At 46.0% G+C, this 24,158-nt stretch overlaps 1 protein-coding gene across 6 annotated transcripts in view; it reads right to left on the bottom strand.

The window, feature by feature from the left end:
* Positions 1-15,890, bottom strand: part of LOC110506278 (serine/threonine-protein kinase BRSK2) — a 169,069-nt gene extending 153,179 nt beyond the window's left edge. For all 6 annotated transcript variants that reach the window (XM_036963397.1, XM_036963398.1, XM_036963400.1 and 3 more), the window contains exon 1: positions 15,423-15,890. In XM_036963397.1, coding sequence (XP_036819292.1) covers positions 15,423-15,513 — 91 coding nt within the window. In that variant the 5' untranslated portion in view covers positions 15,514-15,890. The remainder of the gene's footprint in view (positions 1-15,422) is intronic.
* Positions 15,891-24,158: the final 8,268 nt, after the last annotated feature.

The following is a 24,158-nucleotide window of genomic DNA, read 5'->3' as shown; positions in this document are numbered from 1 at the left end:
TCAGGCCGTGTAGCTAGTAGCCTACATACGAGATGGTGATGACAAAAAAATCCAAAGCGCTAAGAAATTTACTTGGGTGTGTGGTGTGGATCAGAGAGAACGAGAGAGTGAGAGAGGTAAAGCAGCTCTTCAAATTATAATTTCCCCGCCCGCTTGACTCTGCTCTTGGACAGCACAAGTGCTGACTCGGGGGGAAAAGTCCAGATTGCTTTTGGAATGGGATGAGTACCCAAACGAAGAGATAGAGACAGGAGGGAGTGAAGAGAGAATGGACGGAGAGGAGCTTGAGTGAAGGAGCAGAGAGAGGGAACAGAGAGAGAGAGAGAGCAAGAGAGAGAGAGAGAGAGCAGAGGGAGGGCCTAGGAGGATTTGTGCTCAATTTCATTATGTTTTTGGCTGAGGGAAGGAGTCTGCAGAGCCATAAGAAGCTTATCTGAAGCCATAACCCATTTGATTAACAGCTATTGATTGAGCCTTTCAATTGGTCCAAGTTAAACGTGGCTGTATTAGCCCTGGATGGGCTTTCTGTATTAGACGTGGAGGTACTGTTAGCTATCTGTGTTAGCAGTGGATGGACTATTGGCTGTTAGCTATCTGTGTTAACGGTGGATGGCCTGGGCTATCAGGCCTGACAGGGTGGAATGGATTAGAGTGGAGAACGCCTGATAACCCTGTGTCAGGCAGGCGTTTGCCAAATCGGGAGACTACGAAGCTAGCATCAGCTAGGGATACTACGGCTAACACATGAAAGTCTACTGCAATGCTAACAGGTTATGAGTAGCATAGTAGCTAGCTAAAAACTACCTAAAAACAAACTTCCTTTACAGTACAGTAGTTTCACACCAACAACCAGCAAGTGACCTTAATTGCTAGCAGGGTGAGTACCTCTCCATATTACTCATTGGCAGAGCAGTCTTTTTCACGTACAGAAGCAGTGTCAATGATTAACATGGACAGAGCCTTGTGCTGCAGTTACCTACACCTGATCCTCTTAAGTTCATCTGGCTCCTACAGAAACCTATGAAGGTCATTGACAACACAGCATACTGTGAATACTAAGTCATTCATGAACGAGGGTACTGTAAATGAATGCACACAGACCTATGCAGGCGCACACACAAAGAAAAACACACACACACACACACACACACACATAACGGAATGCACATACACACGTAGGCTACACACGTTTCACACGTTTAACAAGTGCACACACACACAGTCACGCTCACACATGCTAACAAATGCCCACAGACACAGAAACTCACAGGCAAACGAATGCACACACACGTGTCCAACACACTGGGGCCATCATTAATAGGCTGTGCACACGGCTCTGCAGTGCTGCGGAGTCGATTAAACCTCTGACTAGCAGGTAATAAAGACAATTGACCCAAGATAAATACAGCACACATGCCCGTACATAAATGACAGGAGAGGTAATGAACCTCAAACACAGGAGAGGAGAAGTGCGGAGGAGAAGAGAGGAGTGGAATCTCCAGGGAGCTGACAGAAGTCCTGTCAGGTTCTATTCGGAGAAGCACACGGGCGCACACACACACACACACACACACACACACACACACACACACACACACACACACACACACACACACAATGATAGCTCATTTCCTATATAGTGCAGGTATATATGGTCAAATGCAAGTACCTGGTAAAGATAGAGTGGCCATCAAACAGCCTTTGCCCACTGAGTTTGATGGGTGGTTTCTGGAAAGTTTTTGCTCACACACTTACTTAATAGCACTTCTAATAAACACATCAAGCTCATGGTTAGATAAATCAGGAGTGTTAGTGCTGGATTATGAAAGCCTGCAGACAATGCAGCCATCCAGGACCAAGAGTGAAGAATACCACCGTTGAGGGTAAGAGGCAACACACTCCTTCACACACCCTGAATATTTCAGGGAGTGTGTGCTAAGTAGCACCTAGGGAAGCTGAGGGAATGCCATGGGCAAGAGAATGGCAAGCAAGACCTGACTGCAATGATTGTGCTAGCTGAGGGTGTGTGTGTGTGTGTGTGTGTGTGTGTGTGTGTGTGTGTGGACGTGTCAAATGCTATTTCTAGGGGGTTTAGGGTTAAGGTTAGAATTAGTGTTACGGTTAGAATCACGTTAAGGGTTAGCGTTAGGAGCTAGGGCTAGTTTTATGGTTAGGGTTAGGAGCTAGGGCTAGTTTTATGGTTAGGGTTAGGGTTAGGGTTAGGAGCTAGGGATCGGTTTAGGGTTACGGTTAAGGTTAGATTTTTGGGTTAAGGTTAGGGTTAGGGTTAAGGTTAGGGTAAGGGTAAGAGTACGGTTTAGGGTTAGGTTTATGGTTAGGGGGTAGGGAAAATTGGATTTTGAATGGGGACTAACGTGTGGGTGTGTGTGTGTGTGTGTGGGGGGGGGGGGGGGGGGGGGAATTGAATCAAACTAATAACATCTCTCCGTCTTGCTGGAGAGATGATAAGCACCCTTTGTTCTTTTCCGTTCCCAGGATTTCATAGATGTCTCAAGTGTTGAGAGCAGTTTTTTCTTGCGTCATACATCTTTGCAGATCTAACAACAACCTCTGTAACAATCTGAGAATGACACATACACACATGCACACGCACACAAACACACCACAAGTTGTGAATGTTAATCATAAACCTAGACATATGTGGTTCATTACCATAAACTTACCAGAGGGTTGCGGCTTTCACAAGCCATTCCAAACCATCCATTGTACAGTACAATGCAAGGAAAATATTTCCGCCGGTAATTCTAATTCTCACCACAGAGACCTCACCACAACCAGAGACTGACATGTCCTGATGAGAATGAGGATGTCCTAATGCACTCAGCAAAAAAAGGAAACGTCACTTTTTCAGGACCCTGTCTTTCAAAGATAATTCGTAAAAATCCAAATAACTTCACAGATCTTCATTGTAAAGGGTTTAAACACTGTTTCCCATGCTTGTTCAACGAACCATAAACAATTAATGAACATGCACCTGTGGAACGGTCGTTAAGACACTAACAGCTTACAGACGGCAGGCAATTAAGGTCACAGTTATGAAAACTTAGGACACTAAAGAGGCCTTTCTACTGACTCTGAAAAACGCAAAAAGAAAGATGCCCAGGGTCCCTGCTCATCTGCATGAACGTGCCTTAGGCATGCTGCAAGGAGGCATGAGGACTGCAGATGTGGCCAGGGAAATAAATTGCAATGTCCGTTCTCTGAGACGCCTAAAGCAGCACTACAGGGAGGCACGGCGGACAGGTGATCGTCCTCGCAGTGGCAGACCACGTGTAACAGCACCTGCACAGGATCGGTACATCCGAACATCACACCTGCGGGACAGGTTCAGGATGGCAACAACAATTTCCTGAGTTATGCCAGGAACGCACAATCCCTCCATCAGAGCTCAGACGGTCGGCAATAGGCTGAGAGAGGCTGGACTGAGGGCTTGTAGGCCTGTTGTAAGGCAGGTCCTCACCAGACATCACCAGCAACAATGTCGTCTATGGGCACAAACCCACTGTCGCTGGACCAGACGGACTGGCAAAAAGTGCTCTTCACTGAAGAGTCGCGGTTTTGTCTCACCAGGGGTGATGGTCGGATTTGCATTTATCGTGAAAAGAATGAGCATTACACTGAGGCCTGTACTCTGGAGCGGGATCGATTTGGAGGTGGAGGGTCCGTCATGGTCTGGGGCGGTGTGTCTCACAGCATCATCGGACTGAGCTTGATGTCATTGCAGGCAATCTCAACACTGTGCGTTACAGGGAAGACATCCTCCTCCCTCAAGTGGTACCCTTCCTGCAGGCTCATCCTGACATGACCCTCCAGCATGACAATGCCACCAGCCATACTGCTCGTTCTGTGTGTGATTTCCTGCAAGACAGGAATGTCAGTGTTCTGCCATGGCCAGCGAAGAGCCCGAATCTCAATCCCATTGAGCACATCTGGGACCTGTTGGATTGGAGGGTGAGGCCTCCATTCCCCCCAGAAATGTCCGGGAACTTGCAGGTGGCTTGGTGGAAGAGTGGGGTAACATCTCACAGCAAGAACTGGAAAACCTGGTGCAGTCCATGAGGAGGAGATGCACTGCAGTACTTAATGCAGCTGGTGGCCACACCAGATACTGACTGTTACTTTTGATTTTGACCCACCCCCCCCCCCTTTGTTCAGTGACACATTATTCCATTTCTGTTAGTCACATGTCTGTGGAACTTGTTCAGTTGTTGAATCTTATGTTCATACAAATACTTACACATGTTAAGTTTGATGAAAGTCAACAGAGTTGACAGAGAGAGGACATATCTTTTTTTGCTGAGTTTATGAACACTGTATTTCACCACAAATAGAGGAAATGCATGATATTAAAAGAGACGGTTTGATGTTGTCCTGTTCCACGTTCCAACTCCTGGTCACACTAACAGAGGTCTCTGTATTGACTCCAATCTACACACACTCATGTTCTCTCTCCACCCTCCATCCATGCCCTCAAGAATCAACGCTCATGATCAATCCCTTCAGGGTATGGAAGAGCACATGATTTTCCTAAGATCATCTCTATCTCTTTCCCCTCTCTCTCAGCCTCCCTCCTCTTGAAGCCAAAGGTTAAAGATAGGAGAGGATGGTGGGGTCTTATCTTTGAATCTGTTTTATAGAAAAGGACCGGAGGAAGAAGATAATATGGCTGAAAAATTGGCATTATCTCCTTGGGTTAGTGAGATCTAATCATCAGCCTGAACCAAAATGAATGATCCATTGAAAAAGACTGGAATTAGAAATAGGACTTACCCTGCCTTCCTATCTGAGGTGTGTGTGTGTGTGTGTGTGTGTGTGTGTGTGTGTGTGTGTGTGTGTGTGTGTGTGTGTGTGTGTGTGTGTGTGTGTGTGTGTGTGTGTGTGTGTGTGTGTGTGTGTGTGTGTGTGTGTGTGTGTGTGTGTGTGTGCGTGCGTGCGTGTGTGCGTGTTGGTGGAGATTCTGTGAAACCTTTCACTGCAGTGGGCTAAATCAGGGACACATAGCTCAGGCAAGCCCCTCAGGCAGAGTTGAGAGAAATGCAAGGGCCGCAGAGAGAGAGAGAGAGAGAGAGACAAACCTACGGCACATATACAGTATATCCAACAATCCAACCAACAAGGAGAGGGAGAGCATTCCCCGGGTTACCGTGGAAACCAGCCCCCTTCACTGAGAGAGAAGTACAAAACCAATCATTTATATTATTAACCCTGTCCTTGCCAAAAGGTAGTCCCTCCAGGATTCCGCGATTCCGCGATTCCCTGCATGTTATGCGAGGGCTTGCATGTTTTAACAATCACCGCACTATTTCTGCATAAAACAGTTAAATCCTTGCAATATTATCTCATAAAACTGACCCATCACCACAGTACAAAAAGAGGGCTCCCAATTTAAACCAATTAACTTGTGTTGAAGTTTTTGGTATTATTGTTCCGCACAGTACACAGGCAGAAATAAATACGATTCAGAGATACAGTCCCTTTCGTAATACGCACACACACACACACACACACACACACACCTCGAGAGCAGGGGACATTACACACCTCTGCAGCCAGCTGAAAATGAAGCTGTATCTCAGGGAACCCAAACACAGCCATCTGGGCAGAGGATCCCCTCTCTCCCCTGGGTCCCTTTAGTCTTTAGGAGCATCCATGGGTAAATTGCAGTCTGTCTTATGAGCACAGAGTGATCCACAGAAAGTGATAAATATATGCCCAGTCCCAATCCAACCTCTCCATAGACACTTCACGATGCCCTCACATACAGGAGAAGCCAATGTCTCATTGTTACGTCCCACAACACAACTGGAGATGGCCAATACATCCACTAGAGATCACTTAGCTTCTGAAAGAAACACTATAGAGGCTAGAGAGGAAAGAGGGAAGGGGAGGGGAGTTTGGAAGTAGGCCATGGAGAGAAGAGAAGAAGGGTAGTGTTAGAGTGTGGAAGAGACAAGAATGGAGAGAGAGAGAGGCCATAAGAGAGTGAGAGAAGAGATGAAGAGAGAGGGGGTAGTGTTAGAGTGTGGGAGAGGGGAGCAATGGCAAGCAAAGGCAAGAAAGAGGGGGTAAGGGTGGGTGGGAGAAAAGGAGAGAGGGGGAGGGGAGGGGAGGGGAGGAGAGGGGGATATAAAAAGCTTGGCGGCTGCAGTCTTGCTGTGATCCCCAGGATGGAAAGCATGGCCATTGTCAGAGGAGAGATGAAACCATGACAACCATCCCCACTGCTGCTGCCCGACACACACACACACACGCACACACACACACACACACACACACACACACACACACACACACACACACACTGCTGGACACTTAGCAGATGAGGACCAAATTTGAGGCTGGAAAGCCTGCGTAAAAGGGGGCTCCAACTCTTACAGATGAAAACACACAGACAGCAAGACAGCTCTTCTTGGCAAAACGCCTCCAGTTTGGCCCCTGTAGAAAAATGACACAACATTCCCATCCAAAACCTGCCATTCATATTAACCACTCAACGTTGCTAATTTAGGAGCAGCACAATAAACAAAGAAGTTATTGTTTGCCATGATGTATATTTGAATGCATTACAACCTTGGATTGAGTCCTTGCTTTAATAAGAAACCATTGTGTGTAGGTTGAACAATGATATAGGCACCTATTGGATGATCTCAATATCAATCAGAGTAATCTTATAGGAGGGTAGGAGAGGTGCTGTGTTTCTCATTTGAGGTAGAAAATGGAATTAGGCTACAAGGTTTCCTCTTTAAATCCTGGCCCCTTGGGGGTGATACGCGCACGCACACAAACAGACACACACACAAGCACGCACAAACGCACGTCTCTCCCCCTGCCTAAGCTCCTGGTGTGATGACATATGGGCTTCTCTGTCCTCTCTGCAGACGCAGCACAGGGGAAGTCTATTCATAATAACAGCCATCAACAACCTCAGTCAGCCTCACAGTCAAGCTGGAGCCAGCACAACACACACACACATGCTCGCACACACACACGCGCATGTGCACACAAAATAAGAAATAATAGCACACATTGTCAATGGTTTAAATATATACACACAAACTCTCTGTCATGTCTCATGTGAAGACATGTGCACAGTCACACACAAACACACACACACAGAGTCATTCAGCGGCGTTTCTGCTTGTAGCCCAGCTCCACTTTAGATTCATTTCAGGACGTGGAGTCATAGTTGGAGTGGACACTGGAGCTCTGGGGGGACAGGGGGAAACAGATGACACAAGCTCAAACATACGTGGCATGCCTTTTACCAAAAGAACAGGGTGGTGGGGAGAAAAGAATGGTTGAGAGGGGTGGGGTTGGTAACGGAGTTTGTCGATGTTGGACAGCTAAGGGAAGCTGGGATGTCGCTTACCCAGGCTAGAGAGCAGGGTGGTGGGGAGGTGGTTGTAGTGGATAAAATAAAATATGTTTTATTGTCACATAAACTGGATAGTTGAAGTTGGGTCAGCCATAGTAATAAGGTGCCCCTGGAGCAAATTACAGTTAAGTGCCTTGCTCAAGGGCACATTGACAGGTTTTTCACCTTGCCAGCTCAGGGATTTAAACCAGCAACCTTTTGGTTACTGGCCCAATGCTCTAACCGCTAGGCTACCTGGCACACTGAGCACCTATGAGCACCTATAGTATACAAGGACACAGGTACAGAAAGTGACCCGAATGGATGTGTTCATATGAGAATTGAATGATGTAATGCCACTAGCAGCTCTCCATGACCAATCAAATACAATCAGTGCAAGAGCCAACGCTAAAACTAGCCACGGTGTCACACCCTGAGCTGTTTCACCTATCTTTGTGCTTGTCTCCACCCCCCTCCAGATATCGCCCATTTTCCCCATTATCCTCAGTGTATTTATACCTGTGTTCTCTGTTTGTCTGTTGCTAGTTCGTCTTGTCTCGTCAAGCCTACCAGCATTTTTCCCATAATCCTGTTTTTTTTCTAGTCCCTGTTTTCTTGTTTTTACGGTTTTGACCATTCTGTCAGCCCTGACCCTGAGCCTGAGCCTGCCGTTCTGTACCTTTCGGACTCTGCTCTGGATTATTGACATCTGCCTGCCCTTGACCTGGCTTTTGCCTGCCCTCTGTTTTTGTAATAAACTTTTGCGACTTCGAACTGTCTGCATCTGGGTCTACTCCTGAGCCGTGATAGTACGAACTGGCCCCAGACTTGGACCAGCTCCGCAACGCTGTCTCCTCCCAAGGAACCGCCATTGGAAGGCACGAGGAGATTCTTTGTGGTCTTATGTAGGAGTTCCAGACCTTGGCCAAACGCCATGACCGCGCGTTGAACACATTGCTGGAGCAATTCTGCAGGTTGTCTGTCAGGCAGCCTACTACGATCGTAACCTCCCAGCCCCTCAGTAACCTGGCTGTTAGCAGTGCGGCTCCCCCGGCCACGCCGGTTCTCGAGAACCACGCTTACATCCCCTAGAAAGCTTCGCTGGAGAGTCGGGAATCTGTCGGGCATTTCTCACTCAGTGTTCTCTCATCTTCGAGCTGCAGCCCTCTTCCTTCCCCTCAAACCGCTCGAAGATAGTATACCTCATCACGCTGATATCCGGGAGGGCTCTCGCCTGGGCTATGGCAGTGTGAGAACAACAGTCGGCCGGCTTCAGTCTGGAGGAGTTTGTGGCAAAGGTGAAAAAGGTTTTCGATTCTCCATTGTCTGGGAAAGAGGCTGCCCGAAAGTTGCTTCGGCAAGACGCCCGAAAGTTGCTTCGGCAAGACTCCCGCAGTGTGGCAGACTATACGGTGGATTTCCGCACTTTGGCAGCTGATAGTGCCAGATCCCGGAATCGCTGTTCAACATGTTCCTGTACGGATTATCAGAAGAAGTTAAGGACGAGCTAGCAGCCCGAGTACTACCAACTGATCTTGCCTCCGAGGCTTCCCGGAAGTCCCCGACGTCTCTGGTACCGAGAGAACCTGAGGCTACCCGAGTTCCCCCAAGAGTCTTTGAAGTTTGCCGAATCACCTCTACCCGAGCCGATGAAACTAGGCAGAGCTAGCCTGTCTCCAGCCGAAGGTTTGCATAAGCTATACACGAAGAGTTGCCTGTCTTGCGGGACTAATGGTCATTTTGTGTCCTCTTGCCCACTAAAAGACCAGGCTCACCGGAGTACTCTGGAGGGCCATATGGATAACTTTTCCTCTCCCCCTCTCCTCTCCATGCCATCCTGCTGGGGGGGAACCAGTCGAAATCTCTCCAGGTACTCATCGACTCTGGGGCCGATGAGAGTCTTTTGGATGATACCCTGGCTTCAGAGCTGGGCATCCCCACTCAGCCCCTCTCCATTCCCATTGACGTTAGAGCGCTGGACGGACACTCTATAGGCTGGGTCACCCACAATACCACCCCCATCAACCTACGAGTGTCAGGGAACCACAGCGAGGCAATCCAATTCAAGCAAATTATTACGTCTCTTCAGGTTCCTGTGATATTGGGATTCTCTTGGCTCCAGCGACACAATCCCCTCATTGGCTGGACTACTGGTGCCATCATGGGCTGGAGCCCTTTCTGCCACAGCCATTGCCATTGCCTGCCCCAGGACGTCTTCCTGTGGGCTCGGAAGTTGCCACGGACCTCGCCGCCATTCCCGCAGAGTACCAGGACCTCCAGGAGGTTTTTAGTAAGGCCCGGACTCCTTCGCTTCCTCTGCACCGACCCTATGACAGCAGGATCGACCTTCTCCCAGGCACCACACACCACCCCGGGGACGACTGTACTCTCTGTCAGGACCGGAGACCAAGTCTATGGAGACCTACATCGAGGACTCCCTAGCTGCAGTGTGTATCCATCCTTCTGCCTCCCCCGCCGGCACAGACAAAACCCAGCCCCGGTGCATCAACTACCATGACCTCAATGACATCATGGTTAAGAACCGCTACCCGCTACCACTCATTGCCTCGGTCTTCAAGACGCTCAAGGGGGCAACTATGATCTCCAAGTTGGACCTGCAGAACGCATACCACCTGGTGCGGATACAGGAAGGGGACGAGTGGAAGACTGCCTTCAACACAGCCAGCGGTCACTACGAATATCTGGTCATGCCATTTGGTCTTACTAATGCTCCCACAGTGCAGCTGCAATGTTTCCTTGGATTTTACAACTTTTATCGCTGCTTTATCCAGGGTTAAAGCACCCTGGCTTCCCACCTGTCTGCTCTCACCTCTCCCAAGTTCCCATTCATGTGGTCCCGAGCTGCTGACCAGGTGTTCCAGGACCTCAAATGCGCTTCACCACAGCTCCCATATTGGTGCATCCTGACCTGTCTCGTCAGTTCGTCAGTTCGTGAGGTCCAAGCTTCGGACGTCGGAGTGGGGGCTGTTCTGTCCCAGTGTTCTGCTCTGGACCTCAAGTTACATCCCTGCGCCTTCTTCGCCCATCGTCTTAAAGCCAAGGAGAGGAACTACGATGTGGGGAATTGTGAGCTTCTTGCGGTGAAGATGGCGCCGGAGGAGTGGAGGCACTGGTTCGAGGGGGCGGAACATCCTTTCATTTTGTGGATGGACCACAGGAACCTGGAATATCTCCACACCGCCAAACGTCTGAATTCCAGGCAAGCTAGGTGGGCCCTGCTTTTCACCCGATTTAACTTCTCCCTCTCCTACCGACCGGGATCCAAGAATGTCAAGGCGGATGCACTGTCACACCGCTATAGCCCCACGGCTGCACCCTTGAACCCTGAGCCTCCACCTCGTGTCTGGCGATGGAATTGAGAATCAGGTCCGTGAGGTGCAGCATTCCCACCCGAACCCCAGGGGAGGCCAGATAACTGGATGTTTGCCCCTGACGCTATCCACCCCTCCCTCCGGGCTCCCATCGGTCCCTGGCCTTTGTGCGACAATACTATTGGTGGCCTTTTGGTGGCCTACCACGGTCCCTGACGTCACCATCTGCATGATCAGTGAGCAGAACAAGACTCCTCGGCAAGCTCCAGCTGGTCTCCTTCAACCACTTCCTGTCCCCCTGGTTTCACATATCCATGGACTTTGTCACGGATCTCCCCTCATCTGATGGCAACACTGTCATCCTGACAGTAGTGGACCTGTTTTCCAAAGCAACCCATTCCTCTTCCCGAGCTAACCTCCATGGACTCCCGGTGGATCCATGGACTCCCGGTGGACATGGTCTCATCCCAGCTCTGGAAGACATTCTTCACACTCATTGGGTCATCGGCCAGCCTGTCCTCTGGGTTCCATCCTCAGTCTAACGGCCAGTCAGAGCGAGCCAATCAAAACCTGAAAACGACTCTTCGCTGCCTTGTCTCTGCCAATCCCACCATCTGGAGCCAGCAACTCATAGCCCCCGCTCAGCCCCCGCTCTTGCTGGAGCAAGAGGTCGGCATACCCTCATTCCAGATGTTCGTCCGCCGCTGTCGCCGTACCTGGAAGAGAGCCCGGTCGTCTCTTCTCAAGACCACCTCCAGGTATCGACGACAAGCGGACCGCCACCGGAACCCGGCTCACTGGTATTGTCTCGGGCAGAGGGTATGGCTTCTACACCTGCATTGCTTGCTGTTTGGGGTTTTAGGCTGGGTTTCTGTACAGCACTTTGAGATATCAGCTGATGTACGAAGGGCTATATAAATACATTTGATTTGATTTATGGCTGCACACTCAAGATCTGCCCCTCCGGGTGGAGTCCCGCAAACGTTCCCCCTGTTTTATTGGCCATGTCCCCATCTCCAAGATTCTTAGCCCATCTGCTGTTTGTCTTCTGTTGCCCCGTACCCGCCGTATACATCCCTCCTTTCATGTGTCTAGGATTAAACCTATATCATATAGCGCTTTTATCCCTGTTTTCCCAGTTTTGACCATTCTGCCTGCCCTGATCCTGCCTGTCGTTCTGTACCTTGTGATGCTGCCCTGATTTACTGACCTCTGACTGCTCTGACCCTGAGCCTGCCTGTCATCCTGTACCTTGTGATGCTGCCCTGATTTACTGACCTCTGCCTGCTCTGACCCTGAGCCTGCCTGTCGTTCTGTACCTTGTGATGCTGCCCTGATTTACTGACCTCTGCCTGCTCTGACCCTGAGCCTGCCTGCCATTCTGTACCTTTCGGATTCTGCTCTGGATTACTGACTCCTCTAACTGCCTGTCATTTGCCTGCCCCCTGATTTTGTAATAAACGTTTGTTACTTCAAACTGTTTGCACATGGGTCGTCTCCTGAGCCGTGATACAAGGATTCCAGGGAATAAAGCCTTCACATAAATATGGTAATGAGACCAGAGTACGGGTTCCAGTTGCTGTGTGACCTCGCTAACCTGTATGGTCATATAGGACTCTGTCCCTGTCTCTCATCCATAGCACTGTAAACAGCAGTGACTTTGGAGTGAAAATTGCAGTTTGTGCGTTACAGTAGGCTACTGTATGTATGCACACCCTAATGCGTGAGTTCTATATTGATAAACGCATTTCAACACATGCAAGCCATGTCACCCTCACCTTTATATAATCCTGGAAGTGGCTGACATAGATTTTAACTAGTTACTGAATTAACAGAACGTGACAGGGTTCCTAGTGCAAAGGATGCATATGAAGGCCAGCCAGAAGTAAGTATAAAAACCTCAATCAACATTAAGCGGCCAAGACAAAATTGGAAATAATTAAGGGGGTGAACGTTATTTATAATAAGGATTAAATGGAGAAACTCTGACCTTTAAGCAAAATATATATATTTACCTAAACCCTGAATCATTAAAACATCATGTGGATAGCAGAGAACATCCTTACAGTTTAACCTCCCTATTTGAATAGACCAGAGCCTTGGATTTGTCGTTTAAGAAATTGTTCTTCATCCTGTAAGCATGACATGGCAACGCAGGAATATTGATCGTGCACCGGGCTGCAGGCCGAAGGTTTGGGTTCACAGACCACCGTAGGGGTGGAAAGATCTCCTTTATAAAAAAAAACATTGCATGAATCTATCATCTAACTTGCAGGTCTGAGAAAAAAACATAGCCTTTTATAAACATTTCATGCAATTCTAATTCTATTTCTCCAATGCCAAATCAGTGTGTCTTGTTTGCAACGAAACTGTCCCTGTTTACAAATAATTAAATCTGAGATGTCATTAGGAATCTGAGCATGGCCCTTTCAAAACTTAGGCCTACTTTTCCACCCCAGACGACAGTAGGCCTACTGACGCAGAAAATATAATATTTAACCGCTTGCTACCCTTCTTCCATGGCTTAACTCAACGAGAGAATGTCACAAGTATTTCCTTAAAAGCTGTCTGGGTTTAAACATATTCTATTGTACAGAGAGTGAATAGCTTAATCAATAGATAGTGACAAAATTAGATTACTTTCCAAGAAAATTTTATTTTTTCTCCGCGACTGTAGAAGGTTGTAGCGCAGCCTCGGAATGTCAACGAAATGAAACAGTGCTATCCCCATATGCATCAGAGTAGTGTCTTTCCAGGGTATTTTACAGCTTGTTTCTAGCGTAAAGCATCGTGGAACAAAGCGGCTCTTATAGTTCACTTTATATAAACTGATTTTTTCTTCCTCTAAATCTTAAAACTAACAATTGGGTAGGCCTGCGCGTTTCACCGTTTACTTTAATAAAAGATAGGTCTATGATGTACATTCATACCCCCGCAATTCGAGTCCAGGTTTTAACTTAACAGCCCTTCACTGACACAGAGGTAGGCTATTTAAAGACCGCATGCTGGGTGGAGGAATTGGCCGAGATTTCTATGTATATAGCAGCCTACAGCCTAATTTCGTCTGTGAAGCAGGAAGGCCTACCTCTCATTTATTGAATAGGAAGAAATAGGCTCAAATACAAAGCTTTCTTGTTGTTAGTAAAGTCTAATATAACTGAAGATGGTTTAAATGAATTATGCCTACTCGATTTTGCCTACTTTCAGCACCATGAGCTGTCCATTTTCAATTCATTTTGCCGTGACTGCTGCTTCAAATTTCAGCACCACAATGTAAGTTACTCAAATCTGGTTTATTGTGAGGTCAATAATTCTGATAAATGCAACATGGGCAACAAACATATCGTTTTGATTAAAATCAATTATAGTAGTAGCAAGCTATCAAATTTGACCTCCGGTCCTCCTCATCGTCCACCTTTCCTTCTCAAACTAATGAGTACATAAGCTATTAGCTAGTCCGCACGCAAGATAATGCATTTTTTGGACTAGACCATCATTATTTTCGAAATAATTATTTTACTCTCCTCCTGAACTGCCACTGTAGGCCTACGCAGTACAGCATTGGTTAGGCAGCACACACATTTTTGGGGGATCAGCAAGAGCTCAGGGTTGGAATATCCATTGCAGTGTGTAATGCAGCCTTGTTTTATTTACACCATCCCAGCAGCCATCTTAGAAATATAACTTTGCTCTGTGATTCTCTGAGCATGGACTTTGTAGCCTATAGCCAATAGGCTATGGATCAGTTGATTGAGACCACTCTATAGGCGCACTTGATATTGCGCGCCTAAAAGAGAATCAGAGATGATGGGGGGGAGGCACACACAGCTTGTTTTCTTATTAGACCTTTCACAAAAGTAGCCTATAGCCTATGACAGTGGTACCCACATGACAGTGGTACCCACATCATTGCCTAGTGGTTTTGGGGATGCTATGCCTCCCGCATAGGCTATTTATTTGAATCAAAACTGCTTTAGCCGGATACAAATAGGGTATCAGGAAATCACTAGACTACGTCAATATTTCGTTAATAAAATACATTTCATCCCATGCGTGTAGTTTGGGATTAAAAGTGTTTGTAATTGCAGCAGGAATTGCACGGATAGGTGCTAGTGCTTGTCATTGCAGGGACTGAGTGAAACCACACCGCTGGTACAGCAGCCTTGTGCAGTGCAGTAGCTTGCCCTATCTCATTTGGCAGATATCAGCGCAAGCTTCCCCAATGCAACATTGTGAACGACAAACGTGTGCATGTTCGAAGACAGCGACACGCTACAATGTAACAAACCCACAACATACAACATTGCGATACCATCTTCCCGTTGTCTGGCAATGAGGATTAAAGGGATATTATTATTATATTTCAACAATCACACGTAAGCCGTGTGGACTACATGTAGCCCAACTGTAGCCAGCTGACTAGGCTATAGGGCGGACCAGTTAATTCCCTTTTATTATGAAGTAGAATTTTAGGATAATCCACATAAAACATTCAAGTGCACAGTCCCAACCCCGATTGATGCAATGAGTCAAAGGCAATTCGTGGGAACTAGAAGTAACCAGCCCGCACGTCAGTGATGCACCCTAAATCAAATCCACCAAACCCACAATAACCTACTGAGTAGCCCATATGTCCTAGCCCATGTCAGCATAACTCATAAAAGAAAACCAGTCCGTTCACATCATCCACCTTTAGACAAGCGACAAGGACTAACCTGTCTGTCCTTTGCCGAGGGTCTTTTCCAAACGATAAGGTCCCACATAGTTCATATAGTGTGCGCTGTTGTCTTTGCCAGAAGATGACATTTTGTTGGAATTTAGTAATATGTCTCACAGAATAATAAATACAAATCAAAATTATCGTTTCAAATCAACGGAAACCGTAGGTTATTCCACCGACCAGTCGGCTGCTGCTCTCCGGTTGGCCTCCTCTCTCTCGCCTCACGCAGATGGTCGGTGGGATTCTCTCTTCTCTGAGTCCCTTTCTAACCTATTTTGTTAGTTCACTCCCCTCTGTCTCTACCTCCTCTTTTCACTGCTGAAATGTGGCGTCTTTAAATCTGGATAACATGGTGTTCTTTTCGTCCGTGTTCGTATTGTGGAGAGGAAACGAGACGCGGTGAACACAGCTTTGGCACAACCCGTTGACGGGGCAATCTAACAGGATAGTGTTTTAGTGCTGACTGACGCCAACGTCTGAGCTGTATGAATACGCATGCGCACAGCGCGCACAACGCAGGGTCTGGTTGGCTTGGCACGTCATCGAGCGAAAGCAGGGAATCAGCACGCTGCACAAAACGAATGCAATCACTTTTCACACGGTTTAAACTCCTTGCACCGGGGTAACCCGGGCCAGATAAAGGAATCCCTTAATTTAATTCAGGTCGAAGTGACAGAATAGCATGACGGGGGAATCAGCGCAGTAGCCTCCTAGTATTTGCCAAGCATATTTGTAAATATTCACAAAAGTGATTCACATTGACAAACCAACTATATAATAGAATAGTGACCAGCAAATAGAATTGGTGACAAAACCTATCCTAAATCTTGTCTTGCCTTTACCCAATAAAACAAGTGGCTTTTCTGATTAGGTATATTAGCAACACTGTAGCTACCATAGCCTACCTCGCTCCTCCTCAGAGAGACTACTTCATAGCTGCTTTAGTACTTTGATGTCAGTCTGAGCATCTGTACAGGTTGTGTCCCTATGTCCCAACCTCTCCTCCTCCTAAATCACCAGTAACATCTTCCCTAGGTCTACCGTCTCACAACTTCACTGGCGCTTCCTATCTTCCCTCGCTCATCAAATCAGATTGTATTGTATTTGTATTTGTATTGTATATGACAAATGTGCCGAATACAAGAGGTGTAGTAGACCTTACCGTGAAATGCTTACTTACAAGTCCTTAACCAACAATGCAGTTCAAGAAATAGAGTTAAGAAAATGTTTACTAAATTAACTAAAGTGAAAATAAAATAAATAAGTAATACAAGAAAATTACATAAAAGTAATGATACATGGGATACCGGTACCTAGTCAATGCGCGGGGGTACAGGTTACTCGAGGTGATTTGTAAAGTGACTATGCATAGATAATATCAGCAAGTAGCAGTAGTGTAAAAACGGGGGGGGTCAATGTAAACTGTCCAGGTGGCCATTTTATTAATTGTTCAGCAGTCTTATGGCTTGGGGGTAGAAGTTGATAAGGAGCCTTTTGTCCTAGACTTGGCACTCCAGTACTGCTTGCCCTGCGGTAGCAGAGAGAACAGTTCATGACTTGGGTGACTGGAGTCTGACAATTTTTTGGGCCTCCCTCTGACACGCCAAGTATATAGGTCCTGGATGTCAGAAAGCTTGGCCCCAGTACTGGGTCGTATGCACTACCCTCTGTATGGATCTGGGGAACACTTCAGCCCCGTCAATGTTATTGGGGGCCTGTTTGGCCTTTCGTTTCCTATAGTCCACAATCAGCTCCCTTGTCTTGCTCACGTTGAGGGAGAGGTTGGTATCCTGGCACCACACTGCCAGGTCTCTGACATCCTCCCTATAGGCTGTCTCATCGTTGTTGGTGATCAGTCCTACCACTGTTGTGTCATCAGCAAACTTAAGGATGGTGTTAGAGTCGTGCTTGGCCATGCAGTTGTGTGTGAACAGGTAGTACAGGAGAGGACTAAGTAAAAACTCACCCCTGAAGCTGGTGTTGAGGATCAGCGTGGCAGATGTGTTGTTGCCTGCCCTTACCACCTGCGGGAGGCCCAGATCCAGTCCAGGATCCAGTTGCGTTTAGTCCCAGGGTCCTTAGTCCCAGGGTCCTTAGCTTAGTGATGAGCTTTGTGGGCACTATGGTGTTAAATGCTGAGCTATAGCCAATGAACAGCATTCTCACATAGGTGTTCCTTTTGTCCAGGTGGGAAAGGGCAGTGTGGAGTGCCATTGAGATTTTGGTCATCTGACGACCTGTTGGGGCAGTATGCGAATTGGAGTGGGTCTAGTGCTTCCGGCATGATGGTGTTGATGTGAGCCAGGACCAGCCTTTCAAAGCACTTCATGACTACATGAGTGAGTGCTACGGGGTGGTAATAATTTTGGCAGGTTACCTTCACTTTCTTGGGCACAGGGACTATGGTGGTCTGTTTGAAACTTAGTTTTTACAGACTCGGCCAGGGAGAGGTTGAAAATGTCAGAGAAGACACTTGCCAGATGGTCTACGCATGCTTTGAGTACACGACCTGGTAGTCCGTCTGTCCCGCATCTTTGTGAATGTAGACCTGTTTAAAGGTCTTGCTTACATCGGCTACGGAGAGCGTGATCACACAGTCATCTGGAACAGCTGGTGCTCTCATGCATGCTTCAGTGTTGCTTGCCTCGAAGCGAGCATAAAAAGCTCATCTAGAAGGCTCGCGTCACTGGGCAGCTCGCTGCTGGGTTTCCCTTTGTAGTCCGTAATATTTCTCAAACCCTGCCACATCCAACGAGCGTCAGAGCCGGTGTAGTACGATTTATTCTAAGTCCTGTATTGACGCTTTGCCTGTTTGATTGTTTGTTTGAGGGCATAGCAGGATTTCTTATAAGCTCCTTGAAAGCGGCAGCTCTAGCCTTTAGCTCCGTGCGGATGTTGCCTGTAATCCATGGCTTCTGGTTGGGAAATGTATACACGGTCACTGTGGAGACAACGTCGTCGATGCACTTATTGATGAAGCCGGTGACGCAAGTTATATACTCCTCAATGCCATTGGATGAATCCCGAAACATAATCCAGTCTCTGCTAGCAAAACAGTCCTGTTGCGTAGCATCTGCGCAATCTGACCAATTCTGTATTGAGCGAGTCACTGGTTCTTCCTGCTTTAGTTTTTTGGCTTGTAAGCAGGAATCAGGAGGATAGAATTATGATCAGATTTGTCAAATGAAGGGCGAGTGAGAGCTTTGTATGCTTCTCGGGTGTGGAGTAAAGTTGATCTAGAGCTTTTTTCCTCTGGTGGCACATGTGTCATGTTGGTAGAAATTAGGTAAAGTGGATGTAAGATTGCCTGCATTAAAGTCCCTGGCCACTAGGAGCATTGATTTTGGATGAGCATTTTCTTGTTTGCTTATGGCAAATCGCCACAAACCGATTAGTTCCAGCATCGGTTTGTGGCGGTAAATAGACGGCTACGAATAATATAGATGAGAACTCTCTTGGTACTGCGGTCTACAGCTTATCATGAGGTATTCTACATCAGGCGAGCAATGTAGGCGAGCAGTGTAGGTTAGGAGCCCGTAAAACAGCAGCCATCACCTCCGATGCCATTATAGGGTCTCTATACCTCTGCATCAGGGCCTTCTCCATTTTTTCTTATGTCGCTGATGGGTTGAAATGTTTGGTGAAAAAATTTTTTTTAAGAGATCCTATGGAAATAATGATGCCAAAAATAACTAAATAAATAAATAAATAAATAAATATATATACATATATATATATATATATATATAATACATATTTTCACAAGATGTTTGTGTGTGTGTGTTTGTATGTGTGTGTGTGCTCGTGTGTGTGCATGCATGCACATGTTTGTGGAGCAGGCCATGATGTATTTGTGTGCGTAACACTGGGTCACTTGATTAAACCAGAGGGCTTGATTAAACCAGAGGTTGGTCCCTACTTCATGGTGTTGACTACCATCTCTCCTCACACACACACACACACACACACACACACACACACACACACACACACACACACACACACACACATCTTTCTCATCACTCTTGAACAACAAAAGTACTGACCCAGCCAGCTCTGTGACAGATGGGGCTTCCCCCCTCTCCCTCTCCTCTCCTCTCTTCCCCCTCCCCCCATTCTCCCAGTCCTCCCCCACCTCGGTTGCTAACAAAGGAAGGGGCCTCAGATGCACCCTCACAAGAGAGCTTTCACTCACACCACTTCCTGTTAATTATTTGTGACCCCTCCCCCGACCCATATCTATGAGAGGGATCCATCATGTGCTTTCTCTTAAATGTATGTTACAGCGCAGTATGTCCTCACTGAGGACATGATCCCCCATGTTATGATCCCTTATGGATGGATACATGATTTGACACAACACGGGTCCATGCCAACAGGATGGATAGGGGATATTCAGCCACACTTGGAGGACAATGGATATTGAAGGCAAAAATTCACCCTTTTCGGCATTACATACACTGTCCGTATTAGAACATACAGCCATCATCAGCAACAATCATAATACACCTTGAATGGACTGAAAGCTTGAGGTAGAAGGCGACATCATACTTTCACTGTGTCGGACAACACCAAGCAAAAATTTCGCCATGGGGGTCATTGTTAGTATGAATTCCACTCCACAGATTGCTCTGGCAATTGTCACATATAGACTTCATTGGGAGGAAGAACGTTTAACATGCTTTATACATTTGTATGACCATTTTTTTGTGAAAATCATGATGAAATTGGCAATCTTAAGGCCTTTTCAGAACTGTAAGACCCTATGATCTGTGAACCATGCATGATACGGACAACATTTTGGTGTTATTTTACTCCTTATAGTGTTTTCTCAAATATGGAGTATTTCTAGATTCTGAAAGACACATTTTCACATTCATTAAACGTATTAGGCTACCCTGGCGGCAGGGTAGCCTAGTGGTTAGAGTGTTAGAGGTTGCAAGTTCAACCCCCCGAGCTGACACAGTACAAATCTGTCGTTCTGCCCCTGAACAGGCAGTTAACCCACTGTTCCTAGGCCGTCATTGAAAATAAGAATTTGTTCTTAACTGACTTGCCTAGTTAAATAAAAGGTAAAATAAATAAAAAATTAATATCTCAAACAACCTTTATTTATTTAGCTTATTTGTAGAGATATTGTTTGTAACAATATAGTCTTCAAACGCGTCAGAGTGTGCTCTGATACTTTTAATGACATGACCCATTTTATACATAGAAATGTACATTATAGGTCACTAACCAATCACAACCCTTCTATAGGATTGCACATTCAGCATGTCACTAGAAGAGGAGGTTTCCCATTCACAATGTTTGTGGTGCTCATAAAATGTACCATACCTTCAGAATGAGCGGAGATCCCACTCTGTAAATGTTATGTATTTATAGAGTATATATATTTTTTTTTACAAAGAATGTGTCTAAAAATTAACAAAATCAAAAAGAGTTGTTTTGAGATATTCAATTTTTTTTTATGTTAAAAAAATTAAATGTGAAGATTTTTATTTCAGAATCAATACATTCTCCATATTTTATTTAGAGCACACTATTCAGAGTATAATTCGACCAAGATGTCGTCTGTAATCATGAACGGTTCACAGATCTACAGGAGGTATGTATATTTCTAAAAAGGGCAAAGAAATTGCCACTTTCATCATGATTTTCTTAAAAATGGTTTGTGATACAAATTAAAAAAAGCATTTATAACATCATTCCCCCCAATTAAGCTTCTACGTAAGAAACGCTAAAACAATCTGAGATACCAAAAATATTTTCCACTCCCGCTGGTGTGGAATCGCCTAGAAGGCTCTGCCACTAAATATCTCCAAGGGGATGTTTGTATCCATAATCATATTGGAGTCCAGGTGTCTAATCTGTTAAAATGCTGGAAGTACATTTGTAGACAACCCCTCTGAAATACACTGCACCAATAAAATGTATTGTCATATGCCTACAGTACACTCTTAAACATTTACAGGGTTATTTGTTTTGTCCCTACAGGAGAACCCTTTTTGGTTCCATGTATGTTACGGGTGGTGAAAATGTTTCTACTGACTAACCGGGTTTCAGAGCATTTAATATTATTCTGTACGAAAATGTGAAACTCCTTTTCGTATGATATGGTATGTATTAATTTGTGGATGTCCATCACCCATTTCGTATGATATCTTACGAATTACAATATGTTACAAATGAGCAAAACATAGTAAATGTTACGAAGTTGCAAAACATATGATATGTTAGGAATTTTAGCTAGGTGGCTAGGTGGCTAACATTAGCTAGGCTAGATGTTAGGGTTAGGGGTTAGGGTTAGGTTTAGGAGTTAGGTTAAAGGGCCAAGGTTAGGGTTAGGGGAGGGGTTAGCTAAAAGGGTTAGTGTTATGGGAAGGGTTAGCTAAAAGGGTTAAGGTTAGTGTTAGGGGAAGGGTTAACTAACGTGCTAAGTAGTTGAAAAGTAGCTAAAAAGTATTAAGTGCTGTAGTTAAAAAGTTGCTAATTAGCTCAAGCTGTCCGTGATGAGATTCAAACTCGCAACTTTTGGGTTGCGTAACATATCATACTAATTTGAGTGTCCCGAATTTTCTTTACCATGTTACGTCTAGTCTATCAGACCAGGCTGTACTGAACATTTTAGTGGTGAAAGGGTTCCATGAACAAAAAATAGGACAATTTCAGAGGATTTCCTTAGAGGACTATTGAATAACCAGTTATGGTTCTAGGTAGCACCTTCTTTTCTAAGAGTGTACATGTATGTCATTTATTGTGGATACTAAATTGCACAGTACAGTTGGCTGTATATACATGTAGTCTATACAGAACCCACACTTGCTCTTTTGAAGGCTTAGGCCCTGAGGTTTTTGTCAAACAGATTGTGACAAATGATGTTGTACAAAGTGCTATGAAGTCCAAATAAAGGTGATGTATTGATTTGAGTGAGAGAAAAAAAGTTTTATCAGAGCATGGTCCAACCAGTGAGAGATCACAGGTGCTGAGGAACACTGTTAGCTGAGACTAATTGCTGTAGACAGCAAAGAGCATGCTTGTTTTTTCTCTAGCTGTCACACTCTAGCAAAACACACTGACCCCCTGCTTGACCCCCCCCCCCCTCGCTCTCTCTCTCTTCACCTCCCCCTCTCTCCTAGATCTCTCCACACATTAAGCTCTCCTTTCCTCTCCCACCACCCCTTCTCCCCTCCCCTCTCGCTTTCTCCCTACATCTTTCTTCCTCCGCTGCCCACCACCTATCCATCTCGCTACATCTCCCCTCTGGACTTCTCCCCTCCAGTCCTTCATCTCTTAATTTCTCAACATCCCTCCATCTTTCGACCTCTCCCCTCCATCCTTCCGTCTCTCTCTCTCCATCCCTTCACCTCTCTACATCCCTCCGTCCCACGACCTCTCCCGTGCATCTCTGTCTCTCCATCCCTTCATCTCTGTCCCTCGATCCCTTCCTCCCATTCTCTCCCGCACTCCTTCTCTCTCTCTCCATTTCTCTCCCTCGATCAATTCCTTGCCCCCCTCCCCTCCATCTCTTCCTCCGCTCCCTACCCTCCATCTCTGTCTTTCCACCCCACGTCACCCACACTTAATGATTAGTGTGTGAACAAGCCATTAGCACCAGAGTCAATTCAGTGAATCTTCCAGCCATCACGTCAGAGCCAAACTCCCACAGGCTACAGCACCCGCAGACATCTTTTAGTCATTTCTACAGTCTTAGAAAAAAGGGTTCCAAAAGGGTGCTTCAGTTATCCCCATAGGATAACCCTTTCTGGTTCCAGGTAGAACCCTTTTTGATTCCATGTCGAACCCTCTGTGGTAAGGTTCTACATAGAACCCAAAATAATTATACCTGGAACCAAAAGGGTTCTATCTGGAACCAAAAAGGGTTCTTCAAAAGGATCTTCTATGGGGACAGCCAAAGAACCCGTTTAGGTTCTAGATAGCACCTTATGTTTTTTCGAAGAGTGTACACATGAGCAGCAACATACTTTTTTACTGAGCAAGAGCTAAGGAATTATCAACTGCAGTCAAAAATAGAATATTGCTTTAAAAACCACTGTGACTGCCTACGACAGAATGAAGTCTGACACATTTGAGATAGTCCCATGTTTACTCTAGAAAGTTCTGTGGCCATTCCCTCTGTAAATAAAATGTGTGCAAAAATGTATCTTGTGACTGATCAGAGCAGAGACATGAACACATGAATGACAGTTTAGAGTCACAGTATGCACACACAGTATAAGATAGAGCAAAAACATCAGTTCCAGCCTCTGACATTTAGAGGCATCTAGTGCTAGTGGAGGCTTAGCCTGCAGTCTATTTCTGCATTAGTCAGCTCTATTGTGGCTGTCAGGCCAACATAAGCCACAGTGACATATTTCAAGCCGGAACTATAGGCCTAATGGAGAAAATATCTCCCCACAATTTTACACGACAAATAACAAAACACAGTACAACACAGCACATTACAACAACACAGCACATCACAGAACAGCACAGCACAACAAATCACAGCACAGCACAAAACTGCACCACACAACAAAGCACATCATAGCAAAGCACAACACAACACAGCACAACAAGATTCAAAACAACGCAACACAACTCAACTCAACACAAATCAAGACAGGGGTTAAGTGAACCAGGCTCCCCCAATGAGAGAATTTCCCCACCAAAACACCTGCTAACATTGCAGTTATTAGGACAAGGACAGAACATGGTATCAGCACTCACC

The sequence above is a fragment of the Oncorhynchus mykiss genome, chromosome 26 (assembly GCF_013265735.2).
Source record: "Oncorhynchus mykiss isolate Arlee chromosome 26, USDA_OmykA_1.1, whole genome shotgun sequence".
Classification (NCBI taxonomy): Eukaryota; Metazoa; Chordata; class Actinopteri; order Salmoniformes; family Salmonidae; genus Oncorhynchus; species Oncorhynchus mykiss.
This window is presented reverse-complemented; position numbering and strand designations above follow the sequence as displayed.